At 35.8% G+C, this 26,359-nt stretch overlaps 1 protein-coding gene across 2 annotated transcripts in view; it reads left to right on the plus strand.

Annotated features, from left to right (window-relative positions):
- Nucleotides 1-26,359, plus strand: part of PIAS1 (protein inhibitor of activated STAT 1) — a 124,684-nt gene that overhangs the window by 79,530 nt on the left and 18,795 nt on the right. For both annotated transcript variants that reach the window (XM_020910014.2, XM_020910015.2), the window contains exons 5-8: nucleotides 2,111-2,201; nucleotides 2,862-2,996; nucleotides 11,049-11,154; nucleotides 21,589-21,662. In XM_020910014.2, coding sequence (XP_020765673.1) covers nucleotides 2,111-2,201; nucleotides 2,862-2,996; nucleotides 11,049-11,154; nucleotides 21,589-21,662 — 406 coding nt within the window. The remainder of the gene's footprint in view (nucleotides 1-2,110; nucleotides 2,202-2,861; nucleotides 2,997-11,048; nucleotides 11,155-21,588; nucleotides 21,663-26,359) is intronic.

The raw sequence follows: 26,359 nt of genomic DNA on the forward strand, positions 1-26,359 counted from the left end.
CTTAATTATAAGTCTTTATCTAAAACATGAAAAACAAATTGGTCAAAATTAAGATCAGTATTTTCTCTATTAGATTCCTAATCTGTTTTCATTTATCTGTTTCCCCTCTCCACCCCCATGAACTTCTATATAGAAACTTTCTGCTATTGTTCCTTTTTTAAAAAATCTTTTTTTCCCTTTAGTTTGTAAGAATGATTTAGATTTTCACTTTTTACTTAGTTGAATAGGAGTCAGCTTGTCACATAAATTTTGTTTTCGGTAGCTTCAGGCAGCCAGGTCCATGCTTTTAATTTACCACGACATTGGTATAATTGATTTGAAACTAGAGCATCCTCTTACTTTTGCTGTGTAAAGAACTGGCCTATAATAGAAGGTTCTGCCGGAGTTAGAGATGATCTTGTGGGTGTTGATATCTATATGCTAAGGTATTTTGAGAAAATTTTTGCAGGTTATTAATTCTAAACCTTTCTATGACTCTCTAACCTCTTTGAGAATATAACGGAATCTATAGATTGTCCCTGCTTAAAAGTGACCGTATATATACCCACAAAATTTTACATAGAATATTGTCCCATTTGTGGACCTTCCCTCACACAGATTCCATGGCAGGCAGATCAAGATATTGAGAGAAGATACTTGTGCTTCTTGTGTAAAAACTTGTATAAAGCCAATGAATATTTCACAGAATTCAGAGATAGCATACTTAACATATAACTCAAAAAGTTCTGTGAACATTCTGTAAAGGTGGAATGAGCCTTAGCTCTATATTGGGAACAAAGAAGTAATTGAGAATCGTTGTCTTAAATAGCAAATTAATTTATTTCTCAATCTATGTAAGAATGAATATAGTAAGGAACTTCCCTGGGGGTCCTGGGCTAAACCTTTGCGCTCGCAATGCAGAGTGCCCAGTTCGGTACCTGGTCAGGGAACTAGATCCCACATACCACAACTAAGACCTGGTGCAGCCAAATAAATTAAAAAAAAATAGAATGAAAAGATTGAGAGTGTATAAATTATGTAGCTGTCTAGGTTTTTCCTAAAAGATTATGCATTTAATTTAGAAATAAATGTTTTTGTGAGTTTCTAAATAGTATCCTAAACACGTGTGGATATAATACAAATAATGTTATTATTCAACATCTTCGATTTTCAGGAACTCATGGAATACTTGAACTTGGTGGACAAAACTTGATCCCTGGAGCTTGACTTCTAGCATTTTCAGTATAGTCTGCTGAGAACCAAAAAAATGTTTTATAGACAAATAAATTTGGGAAATACCATATGTTATATTGGGCTTCCCAGGTGGCACAGTGGTAAACAATCTGCCTGCCAGTGCAGGAGATACAGCTTCAACCTCTGGATTGGGAAGATCCCCTGGAGGAGAAAATGGCAACCCACTCCAGTATTCTTGCCTGGAGAATCCCATGGACAGAGGAGCCTGGCGGGCTACCATCCTTAGGGTTGCAAAGAATCAGACACGACTGAGCACACACACATACATTATATTTCCCTCTTAAAAAGTTACAGCCCTTATTAGCTTTGAGATGTTCTGTATAGAGAAAACTTAATTGAATTTTTTCATTGAAGAATCATTGCTTTACCAAATGTCATTGTTTTCTGCCAAATATCAACATGAATTATCCATAGACATATACACATCCCCTCACTCCTGAACTCCCATCCCACCCCGCTAGGTTGTTACAGAGCCCTGGTTTGAGTTCCCTGAGTCATACGGCAAATTCCCATTGGCTATCTGTTTTACATATGGTAATGCAAGTTTCCATGTTACTCTCCAAAATTTCTTAAATGTATTCAACCCCAGAGCACTCACCCCTCAACCCCCTACCCCAGCCCCCACCAGCATGCTTGAACAAATGACTGGAAATATTATGAAGACAACTATAGGTTGGTAGTTGTGACTACTGAAACTCTACATTGATAAAATTATTTATTTTGATCCTATTTAAATGCATTTATTCATAATATGAAATGTCTAGTTTTAATAGTTGTTGCTGTTAAGTTTGACCATCTTTTAGATTAGCTATGGAACAAAAATATCAATGAGATCATCTTTTAATAAAGGAAATTAAATTTGTTCTTTATTGTTTAGGTTTTGTTTATCAGAAACCAGTTGTCCACAAGAAGATCACTTCCCACCCAATCTTTGTGTGAAAGTGAATACAAAACCTTGCAGCCTTCCAGTAAGTCCTAAAAGCTATTTTTCCAGTGCATTGCCAACATAGCTAGCAAATAAGTCATCACAGCTGTTGTTAATCATAGTTTTTCATTAAGAAAACATCTTTATTTTGGATGTATATTCATGTGACTGAGTGAAACACTTGTACCAACTATGTACAATTAACAGCTGTGACATTAGCTATGGAGACATAGTCTAGGACTTGGAGTTGGGTGTGGTAGCTTTTAGTATTTTATTTAATTTTGGGATGAAGAGATTCTTTCAGCAAAACCTCAGATGTATTCTTGTGTCTGAAACCTTGTGGTAGATGAGAGATTTGAAGACTGCTATGCATTTCACAATGGAGTGGGGGCTTTTATTGCTCACCTTTAAGATAGTCCTTATGTGTTTATCCAAGCTGTTTATGAATTCAACCTAATTCTTAAATTTTTAGAGATTTTTAAGTTCTATCACCAATATTTTTCTCAGGCTTACTGTAATGAGACTGTAGGGTAGTTTAGAGAAACGTACAGAAAACTCTTACAAATGTTTGCTTCTCCACTTTTAAATAAAAATACTCATATTTTCTAATATATAGTTTGTAGGTTTTTTTTTTTTTTTTTAAGGAATGGAAGTTGAAATGGTTGTGGAAGTAATAAATAGAAATGTTGTATTTCATCCTTAGGGTTATCTTCCACCTACTAAAAATGGTGTGGAACCAAAGCGACCTAGCCGACCAATTAATATCACCTCACTTGTCCGATTGTCTACAACCGTACCAAACACCATTGTTGTTTCTTGGACTGCAGAAATTGGAAGAGTGAGTAAATTTTTGTTTCTTCCAGAGTTTTGTTTTATAAGGAAGAGTTAATCTCCATGGCTACTTGTGCTTATATATAAATAAAATGGGTATAAAATGAGTTGCCAAAGGATTTATTTTTGTCTCACAATGAATTTTCAACATGTTCCCATTTTAAAAATGGGATCTTGCAGTTTTCAGTGTTTTATAACTTGATAACTATCACTCAGTATTTTCATAAACATCTTCCTATGTCATTTCATGTTCATCTGCATGATTTTAAACAGCTACATCATATTCCAATACGAGCATCTATAGTTTAGCCTATTCCCTATTGTTGAACATTTATTTGGTTGATTCTTTACTATTTCAAAGAACATTTTGAAAGCTATCCTAGTAGCTCTAACTTTGCATACATACATAGTACTTTCTTTAGAGTAAATTCCCTGAAGTGGAATTGCTGAATCAAAGAGCATCAGAATTTAAAGAAATTTTGTGTTCACTGGCAGATTTCCTTACCAGAAGATGTACAAATTTATTCTCTGACTTTCAGTGTTTTTTCATGTGCCTGTTGACTGATAACACTGAGTTTTATTTTCTTTGAAATCTCTACTAATTTTTATAGGTAAATAGTGGTATTAGATTGCTTTAATTCGTACTCCTTTTATTATTACTGAGATTGAACAAATTTATTTGTGAATATTCACATTTAAAAAATATATCAGTAGCTGTTTCTCTATTGCTGTTTTTATTTTTATTGTTTATGAGTTCTTATATTACTGATTTAACCTTCCACATGCTGCAAATGTTTGTTTCTAGTTCAGTACCTTTTCATTTATGTGATTATTTAATGTGTAGAAGATTGAAATTATTATGGAGCCAAATTTTAACCAGTTTGTTTCTTTTTTTTCCTTTATTTTTTATTGAAGTATACTTGAATTACAATGTTGTGTTAACTATAGCTATACATCAAAGATATGTGACTCAGTTATATATAGATATATATATTTACATTCTTATTCATATTCTTTTCCATTGTGGCTTATCACAGGTTGTTGAATATAGTTCACTATGCTATACAATAGGATCTTATTGTCTGTCTATTCTGTATATACTGGTTTTCATCTGTAAATCCAAACGCCTGCTTCTACCCTCTCCCATCTCCCTTCCCCTTGGCAACCACCAGTTTATTTTCTGTGCCCTTGATTCTGTTTGTTGCATAGATAAGTTGGTTTGTGTCGTATTTTAGATTCCACATATAAATGATACCATATGGCAGGTCGTTCTCTTTTTGACTGACTTCCCTTAGTGTGATAATCTCTAGTTGCATAGTTTTGTTTCTTTATAGTCGTGCTCAGCCTCTGTTGCATTTAGTCTATCTGCCCTTCTCAATCTTACATAAATATTTGTTTATATTTTTTCTTGACTTTTGAGATTTCTTGTTTTATCTTTACCTATTTCATCCATTGTAAATTTACATGTGGTGTGAAATAAAAATCTTAATTTTTTAAATAGCCAGTTCTAACACCATTAACTAGATAAATGCTAATTCTGAAGTAACCATTGTTATATATTTGATTTTTATTTATCCTGTGTGTGTTTCTGCTCTTAGCCTAGCATTCTTTTTCTGGCACAATTTTAGAATATTTTTGATTATTATAGTTTTATATGAGTTTGTGTATATTCACAAATTCATTTGAAATTTTTAGAATGTATGCTATATTCCATGTACTGTACTGAAAACTGGCAGTAACATAGAAAAAAAAGTCCTGACTTGGAGCCAGGATCCAGGGGCCAGGTAGTTTACACACGAAAATGTGAAGGTGTCACAGGAAATATAAAGAAGAGGTGCATGGTGACATTAGAATATATTAGAGCACTTTGAACTAGAGAGAGGTCAGGTAGGGCTTCCCTGAGGGTGTAATGACTGAGCTAAGAGTTGAGAGAAGGGTAGAAGGAATCAGTTTGGTGAAAGGTTCAGAGCAAACAATCTTCAGAGTAGCCCACTGGCAGGTGTGAGCCTAGTTCTTTTTTTTTTTTTTTTTTCCAGGCAAGACTTTATTGGGTCCCCTGCTGCAGCAAGGAGGAGCAAGAACAAACAACAGGTTTCCTTGTTTCCTTTCTCCCTGAGGGGAGATAAGCTTGTACCTAATACAGGGTGAGCGCAGGGGTGTGTTCAGGGGTCGGGCATATGCAGTTGGGGCAAATTCTGGACAAATGATACGAAAAGGCAAAAAAAAACCCCACTGCCACTTTTAAAGAACCAGGAGCAAAAACCAGGGTATTGTGAGCAAAAGCAGGGTACTGAGCATGTCTGCTGCACTCAACACCACCAGCGGGGTGGGCAAAATACCGAAGCCACTCTTCTGGCCTGACCTCAGCCTAGTTTTTTTACGAAACTGAAAAGGTGCAAGAATGGCTAGAGTTTGAGATGCCTTTAACATATTCTGAATAGGTGGGCATATGGGCTCAGAAAAGAGTTTGGGCGAGAGAGAAAAAAAAAAAGCATTCTCTGCATATCTGCGTATTGGTGATTATTGGACCATAAAAGCAGGCTGACTTTGTTCAGGGAAAATGTTTCAAGTAAGAAGAGAGTGTTGCAGACTTATTCTTGAGGAACTATATAACATTTAGTACTGGGTAGAAGAGAATGAACCTGAAGAGGGCATGGGGAAATAGTACCAGAGATGCGACAGAATCGAGGGTGAGTAAGAGAAACCAAGGAAAGAATTGCAAAAGAGGAGGAGATGATAAGCAGTATTGAACAGATGTTGAGAAATCAAGTATTTTTCGAAGTCTAAAAAAATACCTTTTGGATTAAAAATACAGCATAAGCTGTTCTGGCAGATAGTGGGAGGAGAAGCCAGATTGTGACCAGGTGCAAGGGAGGCCATGGAGATTGTGAGTTGTAGAAGTGTGGATTTGGAAATAGTTACAGGTAAGCTGGAGGGAAATGTGAGATGATAGTTACTTGTTTGCTTTAATGGGAGAGTGTTAAATATGTATAAAGGATGATGGCAAGTATCATCTTGAGAGGAAGAAGTTAAATATACGAAAGGAAGAAAGAATAATCAATAGTAAATTTCACAGTAACTCATTGTACCTAGGAGGGACAGCTTCTTTATTTAGTGGAATAAAAGAAGTGTGTGTGTGTGTGTGTGTGTGTGTGTGTGTGTGTGTGTGTATGTAATTGTTACTGGAGAGATGAGTTAAGCTCTAATCTGGTGACTTCCTGTATGTCTGTGAAATAGGAAGTGAGAGAAGCCGCTGAGCATGAGAGAAGAAATCAGGGCCTTGAAAAGAGTGAAATGTTGGAAAAGTAATTACAGAGAATAAGACATATTCCCCTGCATTATTCCCCCAAATCTTTCTGGAATTGAATGAACTTGCTTAAAATTTGTGTTAGCTTAGAGAAGATTAATTTATTTACGGTATTCAGTGTCCTTATTTCAGGAACTGTATGTTTCTCCATTTATTCGAATCTTCTTTCATGTTCCTGTGTAATTTAATAGATTTCTTCTCATAAATCTTCCATATTTTTTTGATTCTTATATTGTTTATAGTTATTACTGCTTCTATAAATAGTTCTTTTTCTATTGTATTTTCTAAAATTTTATTTTTTACTTATTTAAAAGCTAGTTATTGCTGAATATTTACTGTTCCTGAATTGTTTCTGATAATTTTTTAGTAGGTTCCTTAGTGTTTCCAGACCGGCAGTCTTGAGTCTGAGAAGTATCATTACATAAATAATGATAATCCTAATACTTATGCCATAATTTCTTCTTCTTCTTCTGTTGTGCTGTCTACAGCCTTCAGACAATGTTAAATAATGTGAGCACTATACTTGACTTGTTCTTTATGTTAATGAGAAGACATGTCACAGCATTAAGTATTATAATGACTATTAATTCTTAATAGAACTTAATTGTATTAATAACATAATCCTATGATCCTCTTTTTTACTGGATATTTTTGAGAGAAATATCCAGTAAATTTTGATATTTTATCAGAATCCTTTGTGACATCTATCACGATTATCTTTTTTCCTTTGCCTAATCAATATGTCACTATTAGGTTTCAAACCTTTAAAATGTTTTTTGTCTGGTATACTCTGGGCTCCTTGTTTTTTTCGTCCTTTTTAAAGAAGGTATTGCAGATATTTTGGGTTTGTCTGTGTGTGTGAGAGTATAACCTGCCTGGGAAGTGAATAAACACCAGGGTGTTTACAGTGAACCGTGAAGAAAGTCTGAGACTATGGGGAGGAGGGAGATGTGGTCGCTGATAATATAGCACTAGAGCAGGGGGAGATACTCTCCCATGGGAAACATTCCACACCTTAGACAGAAAGCAGTATAGTATCTTCATTGATTTGAAGATCTCCCAGGTAAGATCTTTATGTAGACCCTGATCTAAAAGTTGAGGTAAAATGCGGAAAGTAAATTATTCTTTTTTAAAGCTGCAAAAGTAACTTATTAGTTTGGTTTTTGATCACTAGTTTTATTCAGCTTTTGAAGATACTCTAAATAGTACATGTAGGATTTCTTACTGTTTGGAGGATTAATTTCTATATTATTAGTTTTTATTGAGAAATGTTACCATTATGTTTCAAAGGAAATGTGGTAAGGTGGTGAGTGGAAATGTTAGTCACTCAGTCATGTCTGACTCTTTGTGACCCCGTGGACTACAGCCCACCAGGCTCTTCTGTCCATGAAATTCTCCAGGGGATCTTCCTGATCCAGGGATTGAACCCTGGTCTTCTGCATTACAGGCAGATTCTTTACTATCTGAGCAACCAAGGAAGTCCATAGTGGTGGTAACCATCTTACAATATATTTTAACTCTTTACAGTCAACATGTTGTACACTTTAAAACTTACACAATGTTCTATGTCAATTAAAAAACTATAAAAGAAAAAGCTACTACAGTGCTTGAAGGAAATAAATGAACTATAACTTCAGAGTAATCACTGCATCTAGTATTTATTAAACTGTCATGGTAGAGAAGTTTAGATACTTGTATAAATATTGATACTTAATGTGTATATCATATCTTAATAATGAAGAAAATGTCCAATGAACTCACTAGACAGTTCTGAAGACTCTTTGAAAGAGCATTTGACAAAAGCATTAGTGTAGTGCAGTGTATTTCAGTAGTTGGAGTTAGATAACACTTTGAAAGGGTAGCTGGATTAGTATGTTACCATCCACTTAGAAGTGATACTATATCGCTATGAAGGTGGGTTTTTTTTTTTTGGAGTGGGGAGTTGCTGCTGAATCTTTCATGTGATATAAAATTTAATTCCATATTATCAGTCTAAGTGGTGTTTGTCAACAGCTGACCATCTCTTTGCTTTTTTGCTTGTCATATGTTTCAACTAGAGTGAACATACATTTTCACTTGTACCTATGGTTTCTACTTGATCTCTCCTTAAAAATCTATATAAAACCTTAGGTGATTCTGAATATTCAAGCTGTCAGTATATGATTTCACAGTGTTAATTAGCATTTCTTCAGTTTCTGTCATACTTGAAGCATTCATCAAATAATAAAGATGAATAGGATTTTCTTTTTCTAAAATAAGTTTTTTAGTTTTATATTAGATTGGTATGTTTGTTGTCAGTTTAAAATTTTGGCAAATTTTAACTTATTTGTTCCTCATTAATAAATTAGAAGACTTGGGACTTGCCTAGTTGCTTAGTGGTAAAGAATCCACCTGCCAATGCAGGAGACATGGATTTGATCGCTGTGGCGCACAACTATGGAGCCTGTGCTCTGGAGCCCAGGAGTCACAACTACTAAAGCCCACACACCCTAGAGCCACGCTCCGTAATAAGAGAAGCCACCTCGACGAGAAGCCCATGCACTGCAACTAGAGAGTAGCCCCCACTCGCTGCAGCTAGAGAAAAAGCCTGCTTACAGTGGCAAAAGAAAGACTACTAAAAATAATTATGTTTAATTATGGGATTTATTAATGAAAGTACATGTGTATGTGTGTTAGTCGCTCAGTCATGTCTGACTCTTTGCAACCCCATGGACTGTAGCCCACCATACTCCTCTGTCCTTGGAATTCTCCAGCCAAGAATACTGGAGTGAGTAGCCATTCCCTTCTCCAGGGGATCTTCCTGTCCCAGGGATTGAACCTGGGTCTCCTGCATTGCAGGTGGATTCTTTACTGTCTGAGCCACCAGGAAAACCCCTGATGAAAGTAAATTAGCTCTAAGTTTTTTTAAATTTAACTTTTATTTCATATTGAGGTATAGTTGATTTACAGTGTTGTGTCAGTTTCAGGTGAACAGCAGAGTGATTCAGTTTTACATATACATATATCCTTTTTCAGATCTTTTCCGTTTATGTTATTACAGAGTTTTGAACAGAGTTCCCTGTGCTATTTAGTAGGTCCTTGTTGATTATGTATTTTATATATGTGCTGTTAGTCATGTCCAACTCTTTGTGACATCATGGACTGCAGCCCGCCAGGCTCCTCTGTCCATGGGGATTCTCCAGGCAGGAATACTGGAGTGGTTTGCCATGCCCTCCTCTAGGGGATCTTCCCAACCCAGGGATTGAACCCAGGTCTCCCGCTTTGCAGGCAGATTCTTTATAGTCTTAGTTACCAGGAAAGCCCAAGAATACTGGAGTGGGTAGTCTATCCCTTCTCCAGGGGATCTTCTCAACCCAGGAATTGAACCGGGGTTTTCTGCATTGCAGAAGTGTGTATATGTTAATCCAAGACTCCTAATTTATCCTTCTCACATTAGCTTATTTGGTACTTTTCTTTTCCCCCCAGAAAATGTATAACATGTGAGCACCAGTAAGTTTCTGTAAATGAAAATGTGACCTTCCAGAGAGTATTATGGAATATATTCTCCTCTTGCCAAAAGAGGGCAATGTGTTTTCCAGAAAGTGGACGTAAATGAAAGTTGAGATGTACATTGGACTAGGTTAGGAGGGTCAAATCAAATGGTGTGTGACATTAAGATCTATAGAGAACCACTCTGGCCTTGGCCATTAGTCCTTTGTCTTGATATCCCTACTCTTTCCTCTTGATTTCTAGTGCCACCTTTGTCACCAAGCAGTTACATGATCATGAGCAGATTACATACATTTTTAAATTTTAAATTAAAAAATATTCTGTGTGCTTCCATTGCATCAATCCCTTACTTAGAAAAGTACTTGCCCTACCTATCTCTTACAGGCCTTCTTTGAGGTTTAAATGAAGTGGATAGCATACATTAAGAGTGCATACAAAGCTCTATATAGCTAATAAATTGAAAATGGCAATAACTGTTTTTCCTTTTGCTTCTTTCCCAGTCTCTTGATCTTCTTGATTGCAATACCAAGTGGAAAGTGGGCCTCCTCATTTACCTCTCTTACCCTTCATAAGCTTCAGCCCTCTTTTATTCCTCTTATCCAGTCATGTACCCTTTCCTTTGCCCTGTTGATGAGCTTTTTCTTTGTTCCTCTTTTCCTGCTTCCATCTCTGGGTAGTCCCTCTGCTGGTGATGGATATTCATCTGTTCACTTGCCAAACCAGCGGCTTCTCTTTGACTCTTCAGTATTCCCTCTGCTTATTGTGGTAATAGCCCCAGCAGGATCTTTTCAATAACTAAAGCATAGAGAGAGGTTAAATGGTATAAATTACCAAGCTAATTTGTAATTTTTTAAATAGCTACCGTTACTTACTAAATATGGTTTACGATGACTTTGACATCTTATTGGCCTTGGTTTATATTTATGTTTAATGATGTTCTCTTACAAAAGTGCCTAAAATGGTTAGCTTCAAGCATAGGTAGTCAGGTAATACAGAAGCATAACAGATCTGGCTTTATCTCTTGAAAGTTGCAAAATTAGGGCAAATTCTTTTACTTCTCTGCACTTCACTTTCCTCCGCAGCTTTTTGGTTAAGATTAAATGAATTACTGTTCATGAAAACACCTAAGATAGTGTTCGCACACAGTAGGTGTTTTAACAGGTGTTAATTTTCTTTATCATTTTGGGATTAAAGTAGATGTACCTATTTACTTACATATGTTGTTTGTTTTCTACATCGTTGTTTTTTTTTTTTTTTTTCCAGAACTATTCCATGGCAGTGTATCTTGTAAAACAGTTGTCCTCAACAGTTCTTCTTCAGAGGTTACGAGCAAAGGGAATAAGGAACCCGGATCATTCTAGAGCTTTAAGTACGTATGATAATCTTGTTTTATTTATGCAGCTGAACTGTTTTGGTAAAAATTAGAATAGTGTTTTTTCAACTCAAGAAATTTTAGTGTATTTATTTATTTATTTTTTACTAGAGGTTGTCACTGTGAATTAAAACACTGAAAACCTTGTGTTGTGAGCTAGAGTGATTCAAGACTTAACAGTAGTTTTACGGAATTCCTTGGCAGTCAAGTGGTTAAGACTCCATGCCTCCACTACAGGTAGCATGGTTGAGGAATTAAGATCTCACATACTGCATGGTGTGGCAAAAAAAAAGTTTTAATATCTTTGTCATGACCTATATTGTATAATTTATATTTTATTTATCTTAAAATTAACTTTGTAACATCAGTATATGAACACAGAATATTTTACCAAAGCTTCATAAAAATAAATGTTCAGGAATTTTAGAAGATGGAAAGAAAATCTTGGCATATATTTTACAACAATTATTGTGTATTAAAAGTTTATCCAGGAAAAACGTCCAAGGATATGTGATGACAGCATCCCTGCATTAACAAAGTAAAAAGAAAGTCAGTAGGGTGGTAGATAAAATAATGAAATAAGTTCTGCTTTTGTGTAGCCTTGGAAAGTCAGTCTACCTCTTCTGAATTGCTCATTCCTCATCTGTAACAAGATATCACATGATACCACATGATAATCTAACACTCCTCCAAAATCTGCATTCTTAGGTAGAAAGGATCATTCTTTTTGTTCTGTTGAACTTGAGAGGTAGAAAGATGCAACTAAACTATTCTGCCCTCAGTGAGGGTTAAGCCCAGAGGTTGACAGCCTTTCCAAAGAAGTAAACTAAGCTCTTCCTTTATTCTCTTCTTTATAAGAAGTAGATTCTTCATGAATGAATTTGCGGGTATCTGGAAATGGGCACTTGGAAAACAAAACTTTTACAGATGAAGGTTAGATGGCTACCCATTAAGGACATTCTTGATGTGAGTTGGTTAATGGAGCCCCTATCAGATTTGTAGTTGGGAACATTCTGATAGAAAAAAAACTAAAGCAGTAAGACCAGCTTTCCTCTTGCTTCCCTTTGTGGCATAGCGTTTATTTTTGTTCTAACCTGTTTTCATACCAAAGTAACAGATCCCACTACCTCTGAATATCAGTATACCCTTAAGAGTTCATTGAAGGATTTTTCTAATTTAAAGAGGCTCTTTTAAAAAATGCAAATATTCTGAGTCAAGAGGAGCACACTGGTGGCTAATGCCTCTTTAGGCATTCCTTGATAGACAGTGGAGAGCTGGAGGTCTGGTTGATGTCTAAGGGAATAGAAGCACCATTTGCCAAGGCCAAGGAGATAGTGAGGGACCCTGAAAGTAGGGAAGGGACCGACACCTGCTTGGAAGGAACATGAAGAGAAGAATTTTTCTTTTTTCACACTCCATTCCGGGTCATTCTCTTGAGAATCTTGGTATTTGCCACATGGTATTAGACTCTCATTTAGTCAGAAAGTATTATTAAATTATGGGAGCCTGTGTAGAAAAGGTCATACCAGGAAATAAAGCTAAAAGCTGATGAAGTTATTAAATGGCACAACAGTAATAAGGCAAGCTGTCTTTGTTCAGGCGGTAAACTCTTCTCCATTTGTAGCTGTAGCACCATCTGGAGGGGGAGTGGAAAGGTGAGCCTAGGGTTACTTTCTTTACTGGCACAAACTGCTGTTAGCCGCTGTTAAGCAGGAAAAGCTACTTAACTCAAAAGCTGTTTGTTTCACCTCTGATGCATCCTGGAAGTGGAGGCTAGTTGGAGATTGGGTAGAATTTTTGTCACACTTTGTTATCTTATCTTAATTGGCCTGGGGAACCAACAAAACATTCATTGGATCCTACCAATAAAACATTTGTCGTAATTGACTAAAGAACAGATTGTTTGCCTTTGTGCTATCTCTAAAGAAGTAACTTTCCCAGCATATTAATTATGTAATTAAAAGATTGTGTGAAACAACTTGACAGAAGAAAATGTTGGTGGATTTCTCAGATATTTTGAAGGATCTAATTACCTCCAAATATGTTCATTGTAAGTTATTCTTATCAATAAATTCTACTGGCAAAAATAAATCAGACATTATTCCTGAACTAAAGTCAGTAGTATTTAGGCTTTTCACATTTGTTTTAGTAGTTTTTGTATTGTGGTTTCTACCTTCATGTAGAGTTTTCCCCTCATAACTATCACAAAAGAGTCCTTTACTAATTCTTGGTCAGGTTCCTGTCTCCGCTTCTTTTTCCCCTGAGCAGACATTTTAAACCTTGGCCATACTTAAACAATATTCCCCCTCTTTCAACACACTGTCAGTGTAAGAAAATTGGTGCTATAAGATATGACTTCTCTAAAATGTCCATTTCTTCCATAATGTCACCATAACTTCATTCGTACTCATCCTTATTTATTCTCTTCAATCTCAGGAGGAAACGTCCCTTTTCATGCCCCAAATTAATCTATTGATTCATTTGTCTCATTCAAGAAATTGTTTAAGAGTCTACTGTGTTCCTGGCACAGGAGAACATGGTATTATAATAGCAAAACATACACTGTTTTTGCATCCTTGAGACGTTTGCAGTCTGATGGGAAAGACAAAATTAAATGATTGCACAAGTCACTAATGAATTACAGTTGTGACATGTGTCTTAAAGAAGAAAGACAGGGAACTCTGGAGGTAACAGCAGGAGAACATAGTTCTCTGGTGCTGTGATGTTTAAGGCAAGATTATAAGGATGAGGAGGAATTAAGCCCCAACATAGGAGGAGAATATATCAAGAGACAAGGCTAGTGGAGTTGGAGTGGAGAGAACAAAGGAGGAAAGGAGATAGCCATGCAGTGAGTTCTTATAGGTGATATAAAGATAAATGACAGAAGACCCTTAAAGGACTTTTAAGCAGAGCATATGACCGCATATGGGCAATGAAAAGATCACTTAGTAGACTGAATTGAAGGGGAGCTAGGCTGATGTAAGTGAGCCAGTTAGAAACCCAATTGTACAGAGATGTTGTCTTGAACTGAGTAGTAATGATGAAGATAGGAGTTGATATTTTGAGAGATGTTGAAAGGGAGAATGGTGATTATGTGTGGGGAGCAAAGAAAAAGAAGAAGGAATTCTGGGTTTCTTACTAGGCACTAGCTTACATGGTAGTGCCATTTACTCAAATGGAAAACAGTGTTGAAAAGATCAGGTTGCAGGAGCAAGATCAGAGTCCATCCTTGGACTTTTGGTATTTTAGATATCTGTGAGGCATTCAGATGGAGATGCTCAGAAACAGTATTATGAGGCCTGTCTTGCTCACTTATCTGCTCTCTGTCCTGTATTTTCAGTTCCTTCCTCTCCACAGGCTCTTTTGTCAACCTTCACTGTCAGGTCTTTTTCATCCTTTAAATAATACAAAAGCAAGGTACTCTCTAGGAACCTGTGTTCCTCCTATTCTCATCCTAGTTTCCTCAAAGACTAGTCTACACTTCCCTTTCTACCTCCTCACTGCAAACCATTGTGTGCTTTTAACTCCCATCATTCCACTGAAACTACTCTTGCAGATATCACAAGTGACCATCTGATTGCAGAATTTAAAGTTTGTTTTTTCAGCTTATAACTTAGGTATTTTTGCTACATTTCGTGCTAACAACTTTCCCCTTGAAATTCTTGTCTCTCTTCTCAGTCACTTGCCTTCAGTGGATTCTCTTAAGGGAAGCATCTTGCATGTTTGTTTTCCCTGGGTTTTTGTCCTTGGTCCGCTTCTATACATACTTTCGCTAGAGATTATCACATTTACCTTTGTGGTTTAAGTTAGCACCAACTCCCAAATAAATATTTCATTCCAGACCTTCTCCTGAATTTCAAATGTAGATATACGTAGCTGTCTTCACTGAAACATAATACTGTTTCCTCTAATTCAAGGAGTGAAAACTCACAAGTTCTATCAGACATAAACCCTAAATATTTCTCAACTCTTGCCAAATTTTCTCTCCCTACCATCACTGACCTCATTTAAGCTCTTATATCCTAAGTTTATTTCAAAAACCTATTCTTGAATTATATATTGCTCTCCTTTCTTAGCCCCCCTTTTCCTGTCTCTCTTCTGATAGCAACCTAAATGACTAATATGACCTAACCTTACCTATTTTTTTGCAATCCATGGCTGGCTAACACCAATGGAATAAAAACTAACTTTGAGGGCTCCCCTCCTGGCTCAGTGGTAAAGAATCCACCTGCCAATGCAGGAGACATGGGTTCAAAGCCTGATCCCATGTGGGAGGACCCCACATGCCGTGGGGCAGCTAAGCCTGGACGCCACAGCTACTGAAGCCTGCATTACCTAGAGCCTGTGCTGAGCAAGAGAAGCCTTCACGATGAGAAGCCCACACACCACAACTAAAGAAAAGCCGGTGCAGCAACAAAGACTGAGCACAGCCAAAAATAAATAAAAATTTAAAAATTAAAAAAAAAACCAACTTTGTTAGGATGACTTAAACATACAGCTTTTCATGGTGTGGCATCTGTTTATTACTTTCTGATGTCATGTGTATTCACTCCTCTCTCATTCTTTATATTCCAGAAATAATGAATTCTTTTATTTTCCTCAATGCTGTGTCAGTATTGTTCTCTGACTCAAACTTCCCTGTTACCTCCTTTGACTAATTCTAGTTAGCCTGCATGCTCAGAACCCCCAGAGTTGTTGCATTGAGTTTCAGCTAGTCCATTACAATGCATTAGAGATACTCTCAACTAAGTATCTTTGCTCCCATCTAGACTATGAATTCCTTTAGGCAGGAATTTAATCTTATTTTTCTTTGAATTCCCAATGCGTAGCTCAGGGTCTGGCACATAGAAGACCCTAAGACTTCTGTTAAGTAAACTGATGAGAAGAGATCTTGAGTGAAAGATCACATCTCTGTGCCTCTTGTTTTCTTTGTTTATAAAATGAACATGTTGTTCTTAATATGTTCAGTTGTTTCCAGCCTTAAAATTCTAAAAAGCATAGAAATTTTTTTTAATCCAGAACAGCACTAATGGAACCATCTGTGATGATGGAAATGTTCTGTATCAGCACTGTCCTGTCCCGTGTGGTAGCCACCAGCACCATGTGTCTGTTGAGCACTTGAAATGTGGTAGTGCAACTGAGAAACCGAATTTTAAATTTGGTTAAATTTAAGTATAACCACATGTGACTAGTGGCCAACTCTCATAGCACAGGACAACAGGGATTTTCAAAGATTAATTTTAAATGTGGCTAACTGTAACTTTGTTATGGGTCATAAAGTAATATACTGCTGCAGCTCACAGTGACACAAGAAAACTTGAATTCCTGGAAGACTTATCACATGTTGGTTGATGCAGCAGGATAAATATCATGTCTTGTTTTTATTTTTCACTCAAATGGCCACAGAGGATGAATACTTTACTTACTTTGTCTATCCTTCATACTTTCTTCTGAAATTTAACATAATGATTCCCATCCCCTACCTTTCTTCTTCAGCTCTTTGGTTGTGCTTATTGAAGTTTACAAGCAGTAAAAATTCACGTTTTTAAGTGTACATTCTGAGTTTGACAGTTATATGCAATCATGAACCACATGTTACAATGAAAACATGTAACTTTCTTCACCCCAGAAAGTTCCTCTGTGGACCTTCACACTTCCTCTCATTTCTTGTCCCCTGGTTCCCATAACTATGAATATGATTTCTGTCTGTATAGTTTTTCCTTTTCCAGAATTTCAGATATTTGAAATCCCACAACATGTAGCTCTTTTTTTTTTTTTTTTTTTTTTACTGAAGGCTTCCCTGGTTGCTCAGATGGTAAAGAATCTGCCTGCCATGTGAGAGACCTGGGTTCGATCCCTGGGTCAGGAAGATCCCCTGGAAAAGGGCATGGCAGCCCAGTCTAGTATTCTTTCTTGGAGAGTCGCAGGGGCAGAGGAGCCTGGTGGGCTACAGTCCATGGGGTTGCAAAGAGTCAGACACGACTAAGTGACTAACACACACACACTTTATTGAAGTATAATTGCTTTACAGTGTTGAATTAGTTTCTAGTGTACAACGAAGTGAAACAGTTTTACATGTACATACACCCCCCTTTTTTTAATTTCTTTCCTATTTAGATCATTACAGAGCATTGAGTAGAGTTCTCTGAGCTATGCAATTGATTCTCATTAATTCTCTATTTTATTTATAATATCAATAGTATATATATGTTAATCCCAATTCATCCCACCCCCTGCCTTTCATTTCTGATTTCTTTCACATAGTATAATCCTTTTAGGCTCATTTGTGTAGTTTGAGCTCTTTATTACTGAGTAATGTTCCATTTCTTGGTACTGTAATTTGTTTATCCATTTGTCAATTGATGGACATTTAGATTGTTCCCAGGTTTTCGTTAAAAATAAAGTTGCTGGAAACATTTACATTTTGCGTATGAATATCTCAGTTTTGTGAACATACATTTTCATTCCTGTTGGGTAAGTACTCAGGATTAGGATTGCTGGATCACATGATAAATGTATGGAAAAGAGATTGGCAGTTTCTTATGAAGTGCATATTCCATTTTTGCATTCTTTCCAATAAGATTTGAGATTTTGAGTTTTTCCCAATTCTCACTAGCAGTAGGTATTGTCAGGCTGCTTTGATTTTGCTGTTCTGATTACTCTGTAGGTGATATGTCATTTGTGGTTTTAATGTGCACTTTTCTAATGACTGATGATGTTAAACATCTTTTCATGTGCCTATTTGCCATCCTTCCAGCTTCTTTGATGAAATGTCTCTTCAAATTTTTCCCATTTCTTTTATAGTTTATACTTTTTGTATACTATGAAATCTTTGCCAAATCCAAGATCACAAACATTTTACTTCTAGAAGTTTTATTGTTTTAGTTTTCAGTTTAGGTCTGCAATTTATTTTACAGTAATTTTGGCTCTGCTTGGTCTTTGTTACTGCACGCAGGCTTTTTGTAGTTGCAGCAAGCGGGGGCTGCTCTCTCGTTGCAGTGCACGGGCTTCTCACTGCAGTGGCTTCTCCTGTTGTAGAGCAGAGACTCATGGCACACAGGCTCAGTTACTCCACATGTGGGCTCTTCCCGGACCAGGGATCAAACCCAGGCCCCCTGCGTTAGCAGGTGGATTCTTAACCGCTGGATCACCAGGGAAGTCCCTACAATTTATCAGAAATTAATTTTTACATGTGATACAAGGTAAACTTATAGGTTCATTTTCTCCCCATATAGATACCCAGTTCCATAACATTTGTCAAAAATATTAATTTTTCCTCCATTTAATTACCTTGGCACCTTTGCCAAAAACCAATTGATGATAGATATATAAATTTATTTCTGGACTCCCTTATTATCTTCCATTGACCTATTTGTCTACGTTTATACCAATGACACAGTCTTACTAACTAAAGCTTGATAGTAATTCTTGAAATCAGGTAGTCCTCCAACCTTTTCTTTTTCAGAATTGTTTTGACTAAGTATAGTATATAAAAAGCTAATGCATAGTGATCAAATAGTTTATACAGGAATATTAGGGTCATTAAATATTTTTTAAAAATCTGTCAATATAATTCACCTTCTCAGCCAACTAAAAAAAAAAAAATCATATGATCATCTCCATAGATTCAGTAAAAGCTTTTGGTCACTTTCAATATCCATTCATGATAAAATTCAGCAAAGTAGAGACAAGGGGGTTGTTTAATGTATGAAAGGGTATTTTATAAGAAGCCTTTAGCTAATATCATATTAAATGGTAAAAACTTCACCCCTAAGATTGAAAATAAGGCAAAAATATCTTTCATAATACGTCTATTCAGCATTGCCCTTGAGATCCTAGCCAGCACAGTAATGCAAGAAAAAAGAAACAGATTAGAAATGAATAATAGTTATTGTCTTTATTTGAAGATGACATCATTGTGTAGGGAAAAAAATCCCAAAGAATCTACCAAAAAAAAAAAAAAAGCTACTTGAGCTAATGTGCGAATTTATATGATCAGTTTATAAAAATTGTAACATCAAAAAAATGAAGTACTTAGGGATATATTATGCAAAATACGTGCAAGATTGGTATGCTGAAAACTATAAAACGTTGGTAAGAGTAACTAAAATAAGACCTGAATAACAGAGAGATACATCATGTTAATGGATCAGAACACTCAGTATTGTTACTGGAGAGATGTCAGTTCTCTCCATTTTGATCTGTAGGTTAAATTCAATTCAATCAAGATCCTCAAAAAGTATCTTTACATGAAAGGATTGATTGAATCTATAATGGCAAAGGTGAAAAATCAAAGCTTTTCTTAAGAGAGAGTGACAAACTGATTCTAAAATAATTTCAGAAAAATCTTTCACCTCTGAAAGAAATGAGCATACAAATCATATTTTGTTGCAATAGCTAATATTTTTTCCCTCCCTCCTGAACCTCCCTCCCACCTCCCTCCCCATTCCACACAATAGCTAATATTTATTGAGAATAATGTTATTTTAAAGCATTTGTTTGTAGTAACTCATTTAATTCTTAAAACAATGCTGTGAGCTCCTAATACTATTCTCATTTACAAGATGATGAAACTGAGGCACAGAAAAGTGACTAAGGCTGAATTATAACCTAGGCTGGCTCTAGATTCTTTGCTCTGAACCACTGCCTCAGGTTGCCTCTCCTTTCTCATGTCTTTTCAGAGTACTAACACTGAACTTCGTACAGACAAAACCTAAAGTCAGTTACTGTTCCCATTGCTGTTTGTCTTGCTGTGTGGGTATTAAGAAGGGTGGTTGTAAAATGGTTAGTAATCACATTTATCATACGGCAGTTGTCACCTTTAAGCAGATAGTATTCATTAAATGTATCTTAAGAAAGGATTAAGATTGGGTCTATAATGGCAAAAGCATGTTTTTCATAATTTACTTATATAATTAATTAGCATAAGTGATGTGATAACTATTTTCCAGACAAAATCCATGGATTGTATGCCTTGTTAGATGTGATAGCTTACAAGCTAAGTAGACTTTAAATTTTTGGAATTTCCAGGCCATAAAATGACTTTTTAGTATGTCATCAGAATCTCATCTGGAACTTTTTATAAAAAACTACTCATTTGTATCCCTCTGCTCCATTTTGATTCAGTGGGCAATTATAAATTAGAAAGTTCTGTAGGTAGTTTTGATGTGCATCTTAGTTGAGATCCACTAGTTTATGGAGACGGTTGTATAGAGTATCTAAGATTTGGACCACTTCAGAAAAAATTCAGACTATATGCTCATCAGGTTTAATAAAGGCAGGATTCTTAATTCTTATAAATGGCTATTAGTTCAATAGACGTCTATTCTGAAATTCTTCTTCTTTATACAAGTACTTTTCCCTTTTCTTCTCTTTGTGTATCTATGCATATCTGTGATTCTACCCATCTATCAGTCAACTGTCTGGTCACAATCACTTGTACCTCAGGTCTGAAATTCTGTGATTAACTATGTCCACAACTACTCCGCTTGGGCCCCCTTACATTATACAGACTTTAAAGTTACTGTGAAAGAGTTTCGAAAATTATTTGAATTTTACATTTAGGTATATCCTGTCTCACTTCTGTGTTGAAGTTTAATTGAAGTTCTAGGGTTTTTGGAAGTAACCTGAATGTCTCTGGTTTGCAGATGAGAAGTATAAAGATCCTTGTTGTATTAGACTGACCAAGAGTAACAGAATAGCTTTAAAAGTAAAATTACCAGAGCTGCCTCTCTTAAGAACCATAGGAAATTTGAACTGAGAAGACTTAGAGATTATATAGTGTGGGTTGTTACTTTCCAAGAAGTTAAATTAATCTCAGAGAAGAGGATTGACTTGCCCAAGATAGTGTAACTAATCAGGTTATGGGTAAATAAATAGAAAACTCAAATAATTATATGGTTTTTTTAAAAAGCAGTTGAACTTTTTTCTTCTTACAATATGAAATTAGAATTAATATGTTTACAATAAATATTTTTATTATCTGAGCTTTGTAAAAGTTTTATACATGTTAATTTTATAGTTTTTATTAATTTTTTAAAAATAAAATTGTCATAGTTGAAAAGAAAGAAAATATTTACCTAGTTTCTTAGCGTTATAAAAGAAGGGTCTGCCATCAGTGACTGTGTTAACCTGCTTATATAAATTTCCTTTATGTTAGTGCAGTGCAACTTTTGTTTTGTTGGTGAGAAATAGGAAGCTTACAGGAAATGTAGTCAGTCTATAGATAGGTATACGGTCATTTTCCTTCCTTTGCTTATTGTAGAGATTATAAACTATAAAATTGTTTTTCCATTCAGTTGATTGGAAGATAATTGAGCAGATTATTCTTTAGTATCATTTTTTTAAGTCCCTCATTCTTTTTCTTATGTTGCATCAATGATATGTCTCTAATAAACTTCTTTTGTTTGCTTTTTCTTTGATGAATGTCAGTTAAAGAGAAGTTGACTGCGGATCCAGACAGTGAAATAGCTACAACCAGCCTGAGGGTTTCTCTACTATGTCCAGTAAGTGCTAACTAATATTTGCTCTCCAGGAGGTTTAATACACATTTTCTTTTTTTTATTAAGTATTTCCAGTATTTAACAAATTCTGTTACCTTGAAACATACCCACTTTTTAAGAGTTTATGAAAAGTAAAAGATATTATGTAGTCTTAGGATTTGAAATCTAAACAAATTTATACCCACTTTTTAAGAGTTTATGAAAAGTAAAAGATATTATGTAGTCTTAGGATTTGAAATCTAAACAAATTTATGTCTATAAAACTGAACTCTTCAGTTCAGTTCAGTCGCTCAGTCATGTCCAACTCTCTGAGACCCCATGAATCGCAGCACGCCAGGCCTCCCTCTTCATAACCAACTCCCAGGGTTTACTCAAACCCATGTCCATCAAGTTGGTGATGCCGTCCAACCATCTCATCCTCTGTCGTCCCCTTCTCCTCCTGCCCGCAATCCGTCCCAGCATCAGGGTCTTTTCCAATGAGTTAACTCTTCGCATGAGGTGGCCAAAGTACTGGAGTTTCAGCTTCAGCATCAGTCCTTCCAATGAACACCCAAGACTGATCTCCTTTAGGATGGACTGGGTGGATCTCCTTGCAGTCCAAGGGACTCTCAAGAGTCTTCTCCAACACCATAGTTCTACTCTTAGTTATATTTAAATATTGATTATGGTTATTAGATGATTGTCTCTCAGACTTAAGTGTAAAATCTCCAAATAAGGCATGTTAACATTTCAGTGTATTTATTGAAATTTCATTTTATTAAATAGTATGCTTCTGAATAAAAATCTGTCCATGATTACTTATACATTTAACTTAATCCCTTTGCCAACAATGACTATAACAAGAATTAAAAACTATTGTTTAACCTGAATAATTGAATTGGTATGCATATAAAAATCAACTAGACATATTTTTAAACCAGAAAATGAGATCAGTTTCATTCATTTCTATAAAATAAATATAATGCCTAAGTGAAAACTGGTAGTGAAAATATTTCCAAAAACATGTTGTTAAGGTTTGTTTCTTAACTAATGTGATGTTAGGTCCACCAATAGTAGGAATGGTAGTTGAATGATGCTTTCATACAAAAATACATGAAAAACTAAAAGTAAGTTACATTTTGATTGCCTTTTGTTCTGTGATGAATCATATTTCATTTGGGGAGAAAATATGAAAAATAAGAGGACGCAGCTATTTCCTCATTTGCTGGGATTGTTCAGGCAAGTCTGATATTGAAGGCTTTTAATACTGAAATCCTACTAATCTAAGATGAATTTATTCTTAAAAAAAACAAAAAATTTAAATAAAGAGTTTTTGTCTTATATCTTAGTCTCTTATAATTTATAAAGCCTGAACACAAGTGTGAAAAACACACCTCAACACAAAAAGTAATGAAAAAGTCAGTAGCTCAAGAATTAGTTTATAATATAATGTTTTGCATAGCTTAAAAAAAAAACTTTTGTTAAGAGAACTTCTGTTCACTATTAAGCATCTATAAATTACAGAAACAGTATAGTGAAATTAAGAAAAACCACTGAACCTATCATTTTGTATATATCCTTCTATCTTTTTTTCCCTTACTGTGGCCAGTCATTTTTATAGGGAAAATATTTTGACTCCAGGATTTTTGTTTGTTTGGGTTTCGGGGTATTTTTTTTTTCTTTTTGCCATGCCACGTGGCATATGGGGTCTTAGTTCCCCAACCAGGGATCAAACCCATGCCCTCTGCATTGGAAAGGCAGAGTCCTAACCCCTGGACTGCCAGGGGAGTCCCTGTATAATTATTTTAAATTCTTTCCCACGTTTATGATTCAGTAGTTGACAGGACTGAAGGGAGAAATAGACAGCAACACAATAATATTAATAGTAGTAGACTTTGATACCCCACTTTTGGTTATTGATAGGACAACCAGACAGAAGATCAGTAAGTAAGCAAAGAGCTTAATCAACACTGTATACCAGTTGGACCTAACAGATATGCTGCACCCAACAAAGCAGAATACACATTCTTCTCAAGGGCACACAGAACATTCTCTAAGATAGAGCATGGGTTAGGCTACAAAACAAGTCCTAACAAATGTAAGATTAAAATCATATAAAATATCTTCTTTGATCACAATGTGATGAAACTAGAAATCAGTAATAGGAAGAAAACAGGAAAATCCACAAGCACGTGGAAAGTTAATAATACATTCTCAACCGATGAATCAAAGAAGAGGTCACAGGGAATTTAGAAAATATTTGAAGACAAATGAAAATAAAAATACAGTATACAAAAATTCACAAGATGCAGCAGAAATAGTAGGAAGAGGAAAGTTTATAGCAGGAAATGCTTACGTTAAGAAAGAACTCAAATCAACAACCTAATCTTGTCCCTCAAGGAACTAGAAAACTAAAGCCAAAGTCAGCACACGGAAAGAATAAAGATTAGAAAAGAGATAAATGAAATAGAGACTCGAAAAACAATCCAAAAAAAAGTCACGAGACTAAGAGTTGGTTTTTGAAAGATCAACAAGATTGACAAGCCCTTAGTTAACTAAACTAAGAAAAAAGAGGAAAGATTCAGATAGGTAAAATTAGAAATGAAAGAAGAGACATTATAACAGATGTCACAGAAATTAAAAGGATTATGAGACTGTTATGCCAACAAATTAGATAACCTAGAAGAAGTAGATAAATTCCTGCAAGCATATAATCTACCAAGATTGAATCATGGAGAAATAAGAAATCTGAACAGACTTCTAACTAGTGAGGAGATTGAAGCAGCAATGAAAAACCTCCCAACAAAGAAAAGGCTAGGACCCCTTGGCTTCAGTGGAGAATCCTACCAAACATTTAAAGAATTAACACCAAGCCTTTTCAAACTCTTAGAAAGAATTAAAGAAGAACACTCCCAAACTCATTCTTTGAGGATAGTGTTACTGATCCCAAAAACCACACAAAGACACAAGACAAGACAAAATAAACAAACAAATTAGAAAACTGCATACCAGTATCCCTGATGAATAATGATGCAAAAACTTTGAACAAAATTCTAGCAAACTGATTTCACCAGTGCTTTAGAATAATCACATTACCAGACCAAGTGGAATTCATAGCTGAAATTGTAAGACTGGTTCAGCATACAAAAATAAATCATTGTAATAGAGCACATTAACAAAATGGAGAACAAAACCCACATCTCAATCAATATAGAAAAAACTTACAAAAGCATTTAATAAAATTCAACACCCTTCCATGATAAAAATACTCAGCAAACTAGAAATAGAAGGATGCTTCCTCAACATATTAAAAGCCATATATGAAAAGCCCACAATGAGCATTATACTCAATGTGGAAAGACTTGAAAGCTGTTCCTCCAAGGTAAGGAACAGGACAAGGATACCCATTTGCACCACTGCTGTTCAACATAGTACTGGAAGTTCTAGCCAGAACATTTGGGCTGGTGGTAGATTGGAAAGGAAGAAGTAAAATAACTTCTGTTTTCTGATGACATGATCTTTTATATAGAAAACTCCCCTTAAGATTCCTCAAACAAACAAAAAACTTGTTAGAACGAACAAAGTTACAGTCAAAATCAGCACAAAGTAGCAGTCAAACGTTAGTGGCCTTTTGGGCTTCCCTGGTGGCTCAGTGGAAAGAATCCACCTACCAATGTAGGGGACACCAATGTAGGGGACACGGATTGGATTCCTGATCCAGGAAGATCCTACATGCTTTTCAGAGCAACTCAGCCCGTGTGCCACAGCTATTGAGCCTGTGCTCTAGCGCCTGGAGCCACAACTACTGAAGCCTGCGTGCCCTAGAGCCAGTGCTCCATAAGAGAAGCAACAGCAATGAAAATCCCACATGCTGCAGCGAAGAGTAGCCCCCACTCGCCCCAGCTAGAGAAAGTCCATACAGCAACAAAGATCCAGCACAGCCAAAAATAAATAAAAAAATTTTAAAAAGTTAATTTGTCTTTCTGAATAGGAGCTAAGTGACCAAACTGAAAAGGAAACTAAGAAAGAAAGAAAGAAAGAAAGTGAAGTAGCTCAGTCGTATCTGACTCTTTATGACCCCCATGGGCTGTAGCCCACCAGGCTCTTCCCTCCATGGGATTTTCCAGGCAAGAGTACTGGAGTGGGTTGCCATTGCTTCTCCAGGGGATCTTCCCGACCCAGGGATCAAACCTGGGTCTCCCGCATTGTAGGCAGACACTTTACCGTCTGAGCCTCCTCCCATTTACTATAGCATCAAAAAGGATAAAATATTTAGGAATAAACTCAACCAAGGAGATTGAAAACTATAAAACATTGCAAAAATTCAGAGAATATAGAAATAAATGAGACATCCTATAATTATGGACTAGAAAACTTAACATTGTTAAAATGTCCATAGTACCAAAGTGATCTACAGATTCATTGTTGTTCTTATCAAGTCCCACTGGCATGTTTTGCAGAAATTAAAAAAAAAAAAAAATCCTAAAATTTTTATGAAATCTCAAGGGACTCCAAGTAACCAAAGCAATTTTAATGAAAACAGAGTTTGAGCTCTTCCATTCCCTGATTTCAAAACATGCTAGAAAGCAATAGTAATTAAGAGGGTATAGTATCGACATAATGATATTAATAGATAATATAGACCAGTGGCCCAAAACAGATTTTTGCAGCATATATGATCAAATGCCTAGGAATGCCAGTGCTGCATGATGGGAAAAAGA

Source organism: Odocoileus virginianus, chromosome 6 (assembly GCF_023699985.2).
Source record: "Odocoileus virginianus isolate 20LAN1187 ecotype Illinois chromosome 6, Ovbor_1.2, whole genome shotgun sequence".
Lineage (NCBI taxonomy): Eukaryota > Metazoa > Chordata > Mammalia > Artiodactyla > Cervidae > Odocoileus > Odocoileus virginianus.